Source organism: Mustela nivalis (genome assembly GCF_964662115.1).
Source record: "Mustela nivalis genome assembly, chromosome: 3".
NCBI classification, from domain to species: Eukaryota; Metazoa; Chordata; class Mammalia; order Carnivora; family Mustelidae; genus Mustela; species Mustela nivalis.
The window spans coordinates 113,599,199-113,612,027 of record NC_139022.1 but is presented as its reverse complement, the minus strand read 5'-3'; the positions used below and the strand labels follow the sequence as shown (position 1 = coordinate 113,612,027).

At 35.4% G+C, this 12,829-nt stretch overlaps 1 protein-coding gene across 1 annotated transcript in view; it reads left to right on the top strand.

Moving 5' to 3' along the window:
* Positions 1 to 12,829, top strand: part of ADAMTS19 (ADAM metallopeptidase with thrombospondin type 1 motif 19) — a 255,032-nt gene that overhangs the window by 44,641 nt on the left and 197,562 nt on the right. The window contains exons 3-6 of the mRNA XM_082725818.1: positions 1,660 to 1,825; positions 9,565 to 9,737; positions 11,740 to 11,823; positions 12,503 to 12,660. Of these exons, the coding sequence (XP_082581944.1) occupies positions 1,660 to 1,825; positions 9,565 to 9,737; positions 11,740 to 11,823; positions 12,503 to 12,660 (581 nt within the window). The remainder of the gene's footprint in view (positions 1 to 1,659; positions 1,826 to 9,564; positions 9,738 to 11,739; positions 11,824 to 12,502; positions 12,661 to 12,829) is intronic.

The following is a 12,829-nucleotide window of genomic DNA, read 5'->3' as shown; positions in this document are numbered from 1 at the left end:
GTCTCTCTCACTTTTTCAACTTTCTATCCTTTGTTCTAGTACCCATGTATTGGTGACTGTATTTTAGAATGACAGAAGTATACACATGACATCCTACGAATTTTTCCTAGAGTGAGTCCAGGCTTCTCAGGTTGATTTTCTCTACCTAATAAATCTGATCCTTATAAGCCCCTATGAATGAAAAAGCCCCCCAAAAGGCACAAGTATATAATTCATACCTGTTTTACAAGAATTGTCATAGTAAATCTTTTCTCCATTATCCCCATCCCCTCTGTGTGTGTGTGTGTGTGTGTGTCTATGAAAGACAAGGAGAGGGACAAACAGAAGGGGACAACAGACAGAGGCAATGGAACTGTTATTCTAGTACTTGAGAATTTTATTAATGTTATAAAAATTTGATTAAAAAAGTGATGAGTATTTTTAGATTTATTCTTAAGATATTTTGTAACATTGATTCAATATAGAATAAAATGAGATGGCATATTGGCAATCATCTAGTCTTTCTGGAGAGAAGATATAATACACTTTAATGATTAAAACAAAAGAAAAAGTCTCCTCTGTACTTTTAAGGAAAACACACCTCTTTTTAGTATAGATTTAATTTTTCTTAACATTCTGTATAGAAGAATTACTGTATCTGAAGAAGTAAGTATATTATTACTATTCTAGCTGTATGTGGATCAAATTAAAGTGAACTATACATAGTTTTTATGTAATTCAAAACAGAATGAAGAACTTTGATAGTAGACTGGGTATGAAAAATGCAGGTTCTAAGGGATTCTTCAAAAACATTGGTTGAAGAGTTAACAGAAGTCAAGTATATGTAGTCAAGTATATTTTATACATGTAATATATACATCACTGCAGAATAAAATAATAAAAACCAAAAAGTTCAAGTCATATGTCTCTGTGGAATATTTTCCTAGTTATAATATAAATTTATATTTTAAAAAAGGAAGGAAAGAAATGACAAGGCTTAGCCTCAATATAACAAAAGGATACCTACTTGTTATAAGTTCTTTTTATTGATAATAACCATATTTTACAGTTTTTAGCTCTCTATCTACAATTGGCTAACTTTAAAAACATGGCATTATATGACTTGAAACATGCTTGTATAAGTGATGATTCATTTTTTTCTGTACTTTACTGAGCAAAGGTTTTAAAAATGGTTAGTACATGGTTTCAGGAGTATTTTTTATAATAATTTCAATGCAATGTCACCTGCCTTTGGTTTGACATGTTACATGAATCACTTTATTAAATAATGATTGTTGAGAAGTTGGACTATGTGGTACATGCAATTAAAAACCATATTGGTCTTCTGTACATGCCTACATGTAAGTGACCCCATGGGTCTCCCAAAGTGAGCCTTTAACCATTCCAGAATTTTTACTGTGCATCTGTTGCTGGCATCTAGCCTCCCACCCACACAGTCTAAGCCTAACTAAATGAAGTTTATGCTAGTGCAATAAAGTATGTAAAGATGAAGTAATAAAATGGGAGGACAGTTACCTTTTAGTGGCGTTGCTGAAAAAGCTTCACTAGAACGTATGCATATATGTGAAAGAACATAGAGTGTGTGTGAGTAGGAGAGCCTAGAAAGTAATTTATCCAAATAGTATTTCTTACGTATCTTTTTATGTTATATATTTCCAGATGGGATTTATACAGCTCAATGAGGACTTCATATTTATTGAACCACTCAATGATACAATGGCCATAACGGGTCACCCACACCGTGTATATAGGCAGAAAAGGTCCGTGGAGGAAAAAGTCACAGAGAAGTCAGCTCCTCACAGTCATTACTGTGGTATCGTTTCAGGTAATGCCTTCTCCTGGAAGGGTTTCACAAATACACAATGTGAGAAGAATACATTAAGATTTTTTCTCTTCCCTTTCTTTCTGTTTGTTCATCTGTCCATCCCTCCATATACTAGTTTTATACTTTTCTCAAAATGTGGAATCTCTTCTGGTCAACAACAATTAAATATATTGATTTTAGACTTCTCTTTTAGTCTTCTGCAAAGTGCCACATTTTAGTATCAAAAAATGGAACTCCAGAGGGACTTAAGAGATTAATATGTAGCATGCCTCTATCTCTTTCGAACTGTGGAATGTTCCTCATGGTGTACTGTTTACCTCACAGGCATAGACATGACATCAAGAGAATTCCTGATCTCCTAAAACTGAATACTGTGAGCTCATGGCCTTATTTTAGTCCACCTCGTTGAGCCTATCATAATTATCTTTACTTCAACTCGATGCCTCTTCTACTTCTTCCTTCTTCTTGTTCTTCTTCTTGTTCTCCTTGCTGTTCCCCTCTTCCTCCTCTTCCTCCTCCTTCTTCTTCTTTTAAATTTGGCCCAAGTAAAAATCATCTTGGAGGTTAAAATTAACAGTGTAATGGGGAGAAGCGTAAAGATTTATTTCTTTGAGTTTTATTCTCAGTATCAGAATACCTCCAATCTGGACATTTCAGAAGCTCATAAGCATTTCCGGCCATCAAATCCTAGTCTCTGCCAGTTCTGCGCAGAGATAAAATGGGGGTGACTGTTTTGTGTGCTTTCTTACTTCCTTTGGCAGAGATCTCTGTGTTAGCAAGAATGGTAAGGAAAATGGATGATTTCTGTTATGTAAGTAGGATCTGAAAGTAATAGCCAACACTCAGAAAATAATTTGAAGTGTCCCTAGGAAAAATTGTTAGATATCTAATCCAGACATCTCAGTGAATAGTCACAGACAGGAGAAAGATTTCTAGTTAGAATCTGAGGAAACATGAATTTAGAATTTTATGTTATAAAGACTTAAAAAATTGACTTGCAGATTTAAAATTAGGTGTCAGTAGAGTGAGGGCCAAGATACCAATTTGAAAGTTGGTTATAGTATTTGAGGCTAGTTTTGGTCTATGACTTGTGACAATTAGTAACATTTACAGCAGGCATAGGTTGCTCCAATCATTGCTGGCTTACAGTGTTTCAGATTCAGGAAGAATTACACTCTATTTCTGTTTTGGTGTATATATCTCTAATTAATCCATGATTTCTGTTTTCTTCCATGAAAACTCGGTATCAGTCTGTATGGCAAGCATCTTCAGAGTGGGTTAAGTAGATATCTGTGCCCCTCTATTCATTCATTTAGTCAGTTTAAGTAAGACATATCCCTCTTCTCTCTTCAAAGAAGTATATAGACACCAAGGAGATAAAACTGCTGAACAGGAGTCATAGTCTTATGACCAAGCCAAATAAAGTCTCTTGTGTCGATGAATGATAGCAGCAACACCTTGAATTTAGTCCATTTAAGGAAAATGTCTTGTATGAGTTATACTAAAAGTCTACGCTGTGTGACTTCCAAATCGGAGTAAGTTCCAGCTATTCTAACTACCATGAACAGGATGACACAAAGCAGGCTTTGTGTGCCATGGTGCGTAGAAGAAAGATTTTTAGAAAATTTTTAATTTTAATAGGTTTACAAAGCATAAATAAACAGTTACTATTTGGCAAACAATGCTCATGAAGTTTCTTATTGTGCTTATTTTGAAAGCATGATGGTTCAGTATTAATTGACCAAACTATTTGGGTCAGGCGCTTGCATGCAAGGAGTATTAAGCTAGCAATTGGGTGATTCACCGAGTTTACCTATTTTCAAATACTATTTAAATTTAGATCTAGAATTTTTAAAATGGCTTTAAAAATAGCCATATGTAAAATAGAACATTGATTTACTTATACCAATATGTCTAATTGTAGCTCTTCCCTTTTTACTTCAGATAAGGCTGATGTGTTAACATATTAAACCCTTGATTCCTTGATATCAACCCTTAAACCTTGATAAACAGCTTTGGATAATGTTGCAGTATCTGCCTTCCTGCCTAGGAATGAAAAAGTTTCCTTGTATTCAAATTGGTCCTTTTACTAGTCTCCTTTATCATTTTAATGCCTTTGTAAATTATGTTTCTATGTACTGACTTCATGAATATTTTTTTTCCCCGAACAGGAAACCTTACCTTTAGGATGACTTTGTTGTGTCCTTCTATAGAAGATAATATAGAAAAGGCACATGAGGTTGAAAGCCAGAGACCCCCCCTGGATCCAAGGCATAGCTTTGGTTTCATTCCAGCTCAGTACTCCTTGTCAATTCCCGTAAATTCTTTCAAAGTTTTATTTTAGTATAGTTGCCACACAATGTTATATTAGTTCCAAGTGTGCCACATAGTGATTTGACACTCTGTACATTATTCAGCACTCATGACAGTAAGTGTAGTTACTTTCTGTCACTATACAAAATCAGTACGTTATTATTGACTATATTCCCTATGCCGTACTTTGCATTTATTTTGTAAAGAAGAAGTTGGTACCTCTTAATCCCCTTCCCCTACTATACCTATTACCCCACACCCTTTTCCTCTGGCAGCCACCAGGTCATTCTCTGTATTTATGAGTCTGTTTGTGGGGTTTTTTGTTGTCGTTGTTGTTGTTATTGGTTGGTTGCTGTTTTCTTCTGTAGATTCCACATATATGTGAAATCATATAGTACTTGTCTTTCTCTGTCTGACTGACTTATCTTAGCATAATGCCCTCTAGGTCCATCTATGTTGTCACACATGGCAAGAGATCATTCTTTTTTATAGCTGAGTGCTAGTCCATTGAATATATAACATCTTCTTCATCCATTCATTTTTCCATGGACACTTCAGTTGCTTCCTTATCTTAGCTATTATGAATAATGCTACAGTAAATATAGGGGTGGGTGTGTCTTTTAGTTTTCATTTTCCTTGAGTAAATACCTAGCAGTGTAATTATTGGGTGAGGTGGTATTTCTGTTTTTTAAGTTTTTGTGGAACCTCCATACTGTTTTCCACTTTCCAAGCTCCATAGCTTCTCTGTTTGTAACACAAGCACTGCCAGTCACTTTGCAGAGATATAGAGCTAAATGTCGCAACTCTTACTCTTAAGAGGAAACCAGTGTATTATTTTAGACAAACTAGTAAGTGAGTAATTATACTGTAGTATGATAAGGACTCTGAGAGGTTCAGTACACAAGAAACCATGCATCTGATATTGGGGTCTGAGCCGCAAAGATCAAGTAAAACTTATCTTGATTACAGACGTACATCTCTGAGAGAAAGGGGAACAGAGTGTGTGGGGATTCTGATAATAGACTTCGGAGTCTCTGCCTGTGTTCACAAACTTATGCTACCACTTTGTAGCTGTGCGACTTTAGAAAACTGACTTTCTCTCTCAAAAGCTTCGTGTACAGTAGACGGAATGGGGATAGCGATATCTGGACCTCAGAGCTCTTGTCAAAATTAAATGAGACTATGTCAGACGGTGAAAAGCTCGTGTGAAGTTTTTAGTGCCTGTTGTCAGGCAGGGAAGAACATTTCAGGCAAAAGGAGAAATGCGTGCAGAGGTAGGAAGGCAGGAGACAGCATCAGTGTAGGGAGCTGAAGCCAAATGGCTGCAGTATGGACATGAGATACAACTCTGGAAAGGTAGTCATGAACTGGATGATGAAGGGACTTCATTATATGTGCTGTGTTAAGGACTTTATAGGGGAGCAAAAAGGTTTAAAGCAGGCAAGTGACATTAGTATATATTATATAACATTTTAGTAAAAACTTGTACGTCTAGGACTCCCTGTTGCAAGGAGGTTTGTAAAACTGAAGAACACCGATCAATTTGAGCGGGACATAGAGATCCCCTCTATTCTTAGAGCTAACTTCAACAGAAATGGTTTCCATATGTCATCCTTAACTGTTGTGGAGACTACTGTCACTATGTGTAGGGCATTACGGAGAGCGCACATTGAGCATTGGTGACCACACATTTTAAAATTTCTTCACTAACTGGAAACGTGTGCCATCAACTTTGTTGTTTTCATGCATGCATATGGGTAGAAAATGGTCTCAAGATTTGGGAGATGAAAAACAAGCTTAGCGTTGTTGATGCAGACAATGAGGCCATCAAAGAACGCAACTTAATAAAAAGATTACTTCAATATGCATGATTCATACACAATGGTTAACTTGTATGATGGAGTCTACCATTTAGTTGAGATTGTTAAGAAACATTCTAGGATGTTCCATGTAATCTATTTAAATGTAACTTGCAAATAAGAGTGTAGCACACTGGCAGATTAGAGCTAGCACAGCTGCCCCTAGCTGGAGTAATAAAGGAAACAAACTTTTTTCTCTGTTTACCATTTCTTTTTACCATTCTTGCTATAGTTCAAAAGTCCCCCCATTTTATAACTCTCCCCTTGGTTTCTTCTCATCTTATTTTTCTTACATTTCTGTCTCTTCTGTGGGCATATCTTGTTCCATATGTACATCCCCTAAATGTAAGCATTTCCTCGGGTTTCCTCCTTTTCTTTCTGTTTCTCGCACCACACGCTTTCCCAAGGGTGATGTAATCCAAACCCATGCGTTCAACCTCGCTTACACACTGATTAGTTCCAATCCCCAGTTTGACCTCTCCTGTCAGGTGCTTAGTCACCAGTACTCAGCTATCTCTTAGACACTTCAGACTTACTCAGTCTAAAATGGAACCCATCATCTTCTTTCCCAAATTCCTCTGCTAATATCCTCTGCCTTCTATCTACCTAGTTACTCAAAAATAAAATCCAAACAACCTCCCACCCACCCCTGCACAAACCAAAACAAATAAAAACAGCAACAAAGGAGAATAATTCTAACAACCTCCCTTTTCTTCCCCTAAGTCTGATTAATTTTACTTGTGATGATGTCTGCTTTCTAATATTTTGCCTGTCTTTTCATCCTTTGTCTTCCTACCATTGCATGATTTTCACATACAAGGTCAGTGACGTATTCCTGTAAGAGAGCTGCATATATACTTTCCTCCTATAGTTAGTTTATTTGGTGTTGACCCTGCCAAGACAAGTCTTTTCATCTACTTGTAGGAATACCCCCTACTAAATATTGTAAGTATATAAAACAATATACTAACTGTGGATAGGTTTGTGATTATGATTAGAAAAACTACAAAATTCATTTCTAATTGTCATAGACCTCAAGATAGAGATAAAACCAATTTCTTATGCTGTCTTTCATCAAGGTTTTTGGTTTTAATCACTAAATATGGATCCAGTAAGTACACTTCTAACTCTGTGGTCCTGTTGCAGAAGGCTACTGTTGTTTTTGTCCTTGAGTATCATCATGTTTCATGATATAATGTTTTTTTAAAAAAATATTAAATAGGGCGTGTTTGCATTTGTTTTTATAACACTTTTGTTACCTTAGTTAACAAATTCTTTCTGATAATTTGGGTAGTACTGTTCATTAAATAGACTTTAGTCTGAGTCACTGCTAGTCAGAAAAGGAGAAAGTGTAAATAATGAAGATATCTCAGAACAGTAGAGTTTCCAGCAAGGGTGGTGGGATCCAGTTCTTGTTAGATTTCAGAAATAACTCAGTCAAGCCTAGAAGACAGTAATAGAAGGAAACCAGTGGTATAAAAATTCATGGTATAAATTAATCCTGGCACCATAGAAAGATGTCGGAGGGCAAGAAAGGTAGAATAGATAGTTTGCAAAGTAGAATGGAATAGTCTTGAATTGGATTGACAAGCCAGGGCTTCAACCTGGAACAGGACTCAAGGAAAGCAATTTTTCATACGCCACCATGATGGACTAGAACTGTGAGTTCTTTGAAATTCAAAACAAAGTTAGGGACATCCAGGAAGACATGGCCAACTGAACACACGTGTTTATCTCCACAGGACTCTACTAGACACCCATGTTTACTTTTAGGGATTTTGTTAAAATTATAGTAAAGATTATAGTAAAGATGTTGGCTCCCAAGTACCAGTTCTAGAAAAGAGGTGATAAATAAATAGCAAGGAACAGAACAGGTTATCAGTGATTTAACCATGCATTGTGGAGATGGTTGCCCAAGTGTAGAAATTTATTAAGACTAATTCAGTTGTACGCTTCAGTGGCCCCATGTGTTGTCTGGTACATATCTCAATAAAGCTGTAAAAATAATAAATTCATTATTGAAGTATCACATTCATCTGTATGAATTATGTGTCTAATGGCTGAATTTTCCCAGAACGAAGATGAAAATATCCCAAAATTTTCCCATGGAAAATATGGAAAATATCAGCACCACAGATGTCCCAAGATACTTAACTGTCCTGACTTCTAATGTCACTTCTTCCCAGCTTTTGTTTCTGTAAATGGAAGCATACACCACCTACTTTTCTGTAATTGGCTTTTTTGCTCAGCATTATATTTTTGAAGTTCATCCATGTTCTTGCACGTTGCAGTTGTTGGTTCAGTTTCCTTGCTCTGGAACATTCCAGGTCTGGAACATTGTATGAATGAATAGGCCAAAATGTTTTCATCCATTATATTATTGATGGATATTTGAACTATTAAAATACTACTGTGAATAATTTGTACATGTGATTTGCATGCATTTTGGAGGAATAAATATTTTAGATCATTGGTCATTGGGTATGCAGGTGTTCAAGTTTAGTGGCTACTGCTAGCCAATTTTTCAAAGTGTTTATCCTAATTTAAACTCTCAGCCTGTATGTGTATAGAACTTCTATTTCTCCCCACATTCTTGTCAACACTTAATATAATCATCTCTTTATTTTAGCCATTCTGGGGATTTTGGGTAATTTAATTAATTGTGGTTTTAATTTGCATTTCCCTGAAGACTAATGAGACTGAGCACCTTCTCATATGCTAATTCGCTATTTGGATGTCTTTTCTTGTGTGTGAGAAATGGCTGTTCAAGTCTTTTGCCAATTTTTCAGTTGGGTTATCTGTTACTGATTTAGAATAGCTTTTAATTTATTATGAAAAAGTATTGTAACTATCTTCTCCCACTTGGTGGCATGCTTTTCATTCTGATAGTGGCATGTTTTAATAAACAAATTTTACATTTTATGCACTTAAATGTATAAATATGTTTATTTGTGGTTACTGCTTTTAGTTGGCTCTGTTTGACGAATCTTTATTTCCCTGAGGAACTTCTACTGTGGGATCCTGATGGAAGACAGAACCAAGTCTTTTGTAACCCATGCATAATGTTTTAGTAATTAAGGGTCTCTGCCTGAATTGAGGATGTGTGAGGCAATCACTTAAAGCAATTTCTGCAAGTAGACCTTTATTTTGTCATTAGTTTCAAAAAGAAAATTGTGATTTTTTTTTATTGGGTTATTTTATTTACTCTGTGCTAGAAATTTGACTAATGCGATCTTATTGTAAGACATGAACAACACTAGATGTTACTGTTTTTCAGTTTATAGATGAGGAAACCAAGGCTACCTGAGTGATGTTAGTTTCCCAAGTGGCAGAGCTAATAAATGGTAGATGTCTGGTCTGTTTGATTCCAAAGTCATGCTCCAAAGCCAGATGCCCTTTTAGATTTCATGTTTTGGGGAACTTCTTTGTTTTTTGCTCACTACTGTATTATGATCATCATAATTTGATATTCAATAAACACTTTTTAAAATTACTGAAGAAATAGAAAAATTTTTATTCACTTTGCCAATATGGAGTTACGCTAGAAAATCCATTTCTCTGTTGCAGATAAAGGAAGACCTAGATCTAAAAAAATAACAGAAAGTGGAAGAGGGAAACGATATTCATACAAATTACCTCAAGAATACAACATAGAGACTGTAGTGGTTGCAGACCCAGCAATGGTTTCCTATCATGGAGCAGATGCAGCCAGGAGATTCATTCTAACCATCTTAAATATGGTAGGCAAACTTTAAAGTGCGCTTGGAATTTTTTCAAGAAAACTCTAAGGAAGAAATGCGTGAGTATAATGACATTCTTTAAAAATTAACTCATTACTGTTCCTTTCTTTTAATTGACATCAGTTAAAAAAAAAAAAGATGCTTTGAGTATGCCAAATTGCTCCATCTCAAAAGATATTAAAATAATAATTCACATCTTCTAATAAAAGAAACCATCCTTATTGTTGATTTTGATGTGGCAAAACTATTTTCTTCTGTCTTTTCTTTCTTTGTTTATGCCCTTCTTTTCATTCTCTTATAAAAGGGCATTTGCTGAAATCAGAAATGTTAGATTGTTTTGTATGCATGGCCCCACCCAAAGTACTATACATTATGAGGTGGAACAAAAGGGAGGCTGGTAATCCACTGAGCTCTTACTTAGGTATGTAAAATTTGATGTCAGATATAATACTAGTTTATGAGTAAAGCTTAATAGCAGTTAGCTCAGTTTTTAATCAGCTGGATCACACATAGCTTAGTTCAGTTAACAATTTCTGGACTGCAGGGGCGCCTGGGTGGCTCAGTGGGTTAAAGCCTCTGCCTTTGTCTCGGGTCATGATCCCAGGGTCCTGGGATCGAGCCCCACATCGGATTCTCTGCTCCGCGGGGAGCCTGCTTCCTCCTCTCTCTCTCTTCCTGCCTCTCTGCCTGCTTGTGATCTCTGTTTGTCAAATAAATAAATAAAATCTTTAAAAAATAAAAAAAAAATGTTTAAAAAAAAACAATTTCTGGACTGCAAAAATCTAGTTTGTACCTAGCATCTTACAGATGTTTACCACCAAATGAATCCTTTGACTTAATTGCCTACCCTGTTGGTTAAACCTCCTGCAAGGCAGAATTAGAAGGTTGGAGTGAAGCGTGGTTCTTAGGGGAGAATGAACATAAATAAAAGCCAAAGGCAGATGTCCATTTATGATTCCAGTTACCATGTAAAGCAGGTAGGAGCCCCTGATTCAAGGATAAATATATGATGTTTCACAAAACTCCATTTTTACTGTTTTTGTTCATTTTTACCATTTGGCTTACTTGAGTGGTGAACAGATTTTCCCACCCTTCTGTCATTTCTATGTTCAGCTACTTCCAGAGCACTCGCCAACATTCTGGTACCGGGTAGACTAACATAGTCTACCAATTTCAGTTTCTTCAAAGTAGTTCTAGATCTGGAATTCCAATTCTGGATTTGGTTTTATATTCTATTACAAATTAAGTAAACACTAAATCTTACCAAAAAAATCAAGGTACCACCTAAAAATTCACCTGGCTTTCCAGCATTGCTACACACACCATCCTTTGGGAAAAACAGTTGTAAATGAGGATCTGATACCATTAATCAACAGTGGCCTGTGAGCTTGTCTTCCTGGGTAGCATTGAAGAGAAGAGCTTTGAAAACTTTTTCCTTTTTGGCAGCTAGCTTGGGGAGAAAAAAAGAAAAAATACTCCAAGGAACGAATAGGGAGGTGTCATAAAGCAGGCTCAGTTTTCAGGACTGTTTCTCAGAAGAAAGGAGGACACTGGCATTTTGTGGTCTTAAGAAAAATTCTAGGGTTTGGTTACTAAAATGCTGTCTTCAGAATTGTGAAAGGCCTACCTTCCCTCTGTATCCCACAGAAATGCCTACAGAGTTAGGTTGTGATGAGTATCTCAGAAGGCTAGGTCTAAATTTCTTGGTATTTAAAATGAATTACCTAAGTTATTCTTGCCTATTAAGCTAATTTTAAAATTACTTAAATGTTTTTAAGTTGGGATATATATATATACACACACATATATATGTATGTGTATATATATATGTATGTATGTATATATATATATGTATGTGTGTATATATATTTTATATATATATATATATATATATATATATATATATATGTCAAAATTGAGATTTCTCCCATGTCTGGGCTTTAAGAAATATAAATTTGATTTTCAGTTTTATTTCAGGATTTTTATTTTTATTTGTTTTTAGGTTTTTAACCTTTTCCAACACAAGAGTCTTGGTGTGCAGGTCAATCTTCGTGTGATAAAGCTTATTCTGCTCCATGAAACTCCAGTAAGAAAGTCTTGAGTTTTCTGTCCTATTAAGTGGGGTGAGAAGTTGTGTTCAGGCACTTTTAAGTAAAGTGAATGTGAAGAGTATGCTTTTTATTGACGTGAAAACCCAGAAATATGCACGAAATCCCTTAAACTATACATGAAACTGGCCTTTAGATTTGGTTAATACCTCGGTTTTATTCTAAAAATGGAACGTTCTTAGTTTCCAAGGTTCCTGACAACAAACCTTAACTTTCCAAGATGTAATTTTTAAAAGTGATTTTTAATGACAGTTTTATTTTCTTATTTAAACCTGTATTTTTGAAACCTCTTCTTATCTGTAATTCATTTTAGAATGAATTACATACTTTTTCAGTATGCTGCTTAACTAGAATTTTGGAAAACATTTGTTCTTAAATTGTAGAAATAATTAAGTTATTTAAGTCTCAAAGTTCCACATTCTTAATTCACCTCTCTTCTTTTTCAGAAGAGCATGGAACATATTTTGTAGTTATTGTACCCTCACAAAGTATCAAGATTTTTAGCTCAGGCTAAATTAATTCTGAATGTCTTCCAGACTCTAATTAATGTTGTTATGGTCAGCAGTCTGCTTTAGTAATTCATGAAGTCTCCTCAGTTTTTAGTTTTTGGTATATCTGAAAATAATTTGCCTTAAAGTAAAATATCTTCTTTTGCAGGCAGATCTATACATTGGGCACCATGGAGAGAAGATGCTAGAGAGTTTTTGTAAGTGGCAGCATGAAGAATTTGGCAAAAAGAATGATATACATTTAGAGATGTCAACAAGCTGGGGAGAGGACATGACTTCAGTGGATGCAGCTATACTTATAACAAGGTAAATTTTCCAAAGCCAATTAAATGACATTCTTAATTCGATGGCTGTGCTGTTAATCGGATTAATTTCTTCAGGGAATGCTTTTATTCCAGGTTTTATGTTCCAAAAAACTTTTGGTATAATGATTTTTGTCATCTCCCTCAATTTATTATAACTGATTTCTGAACAG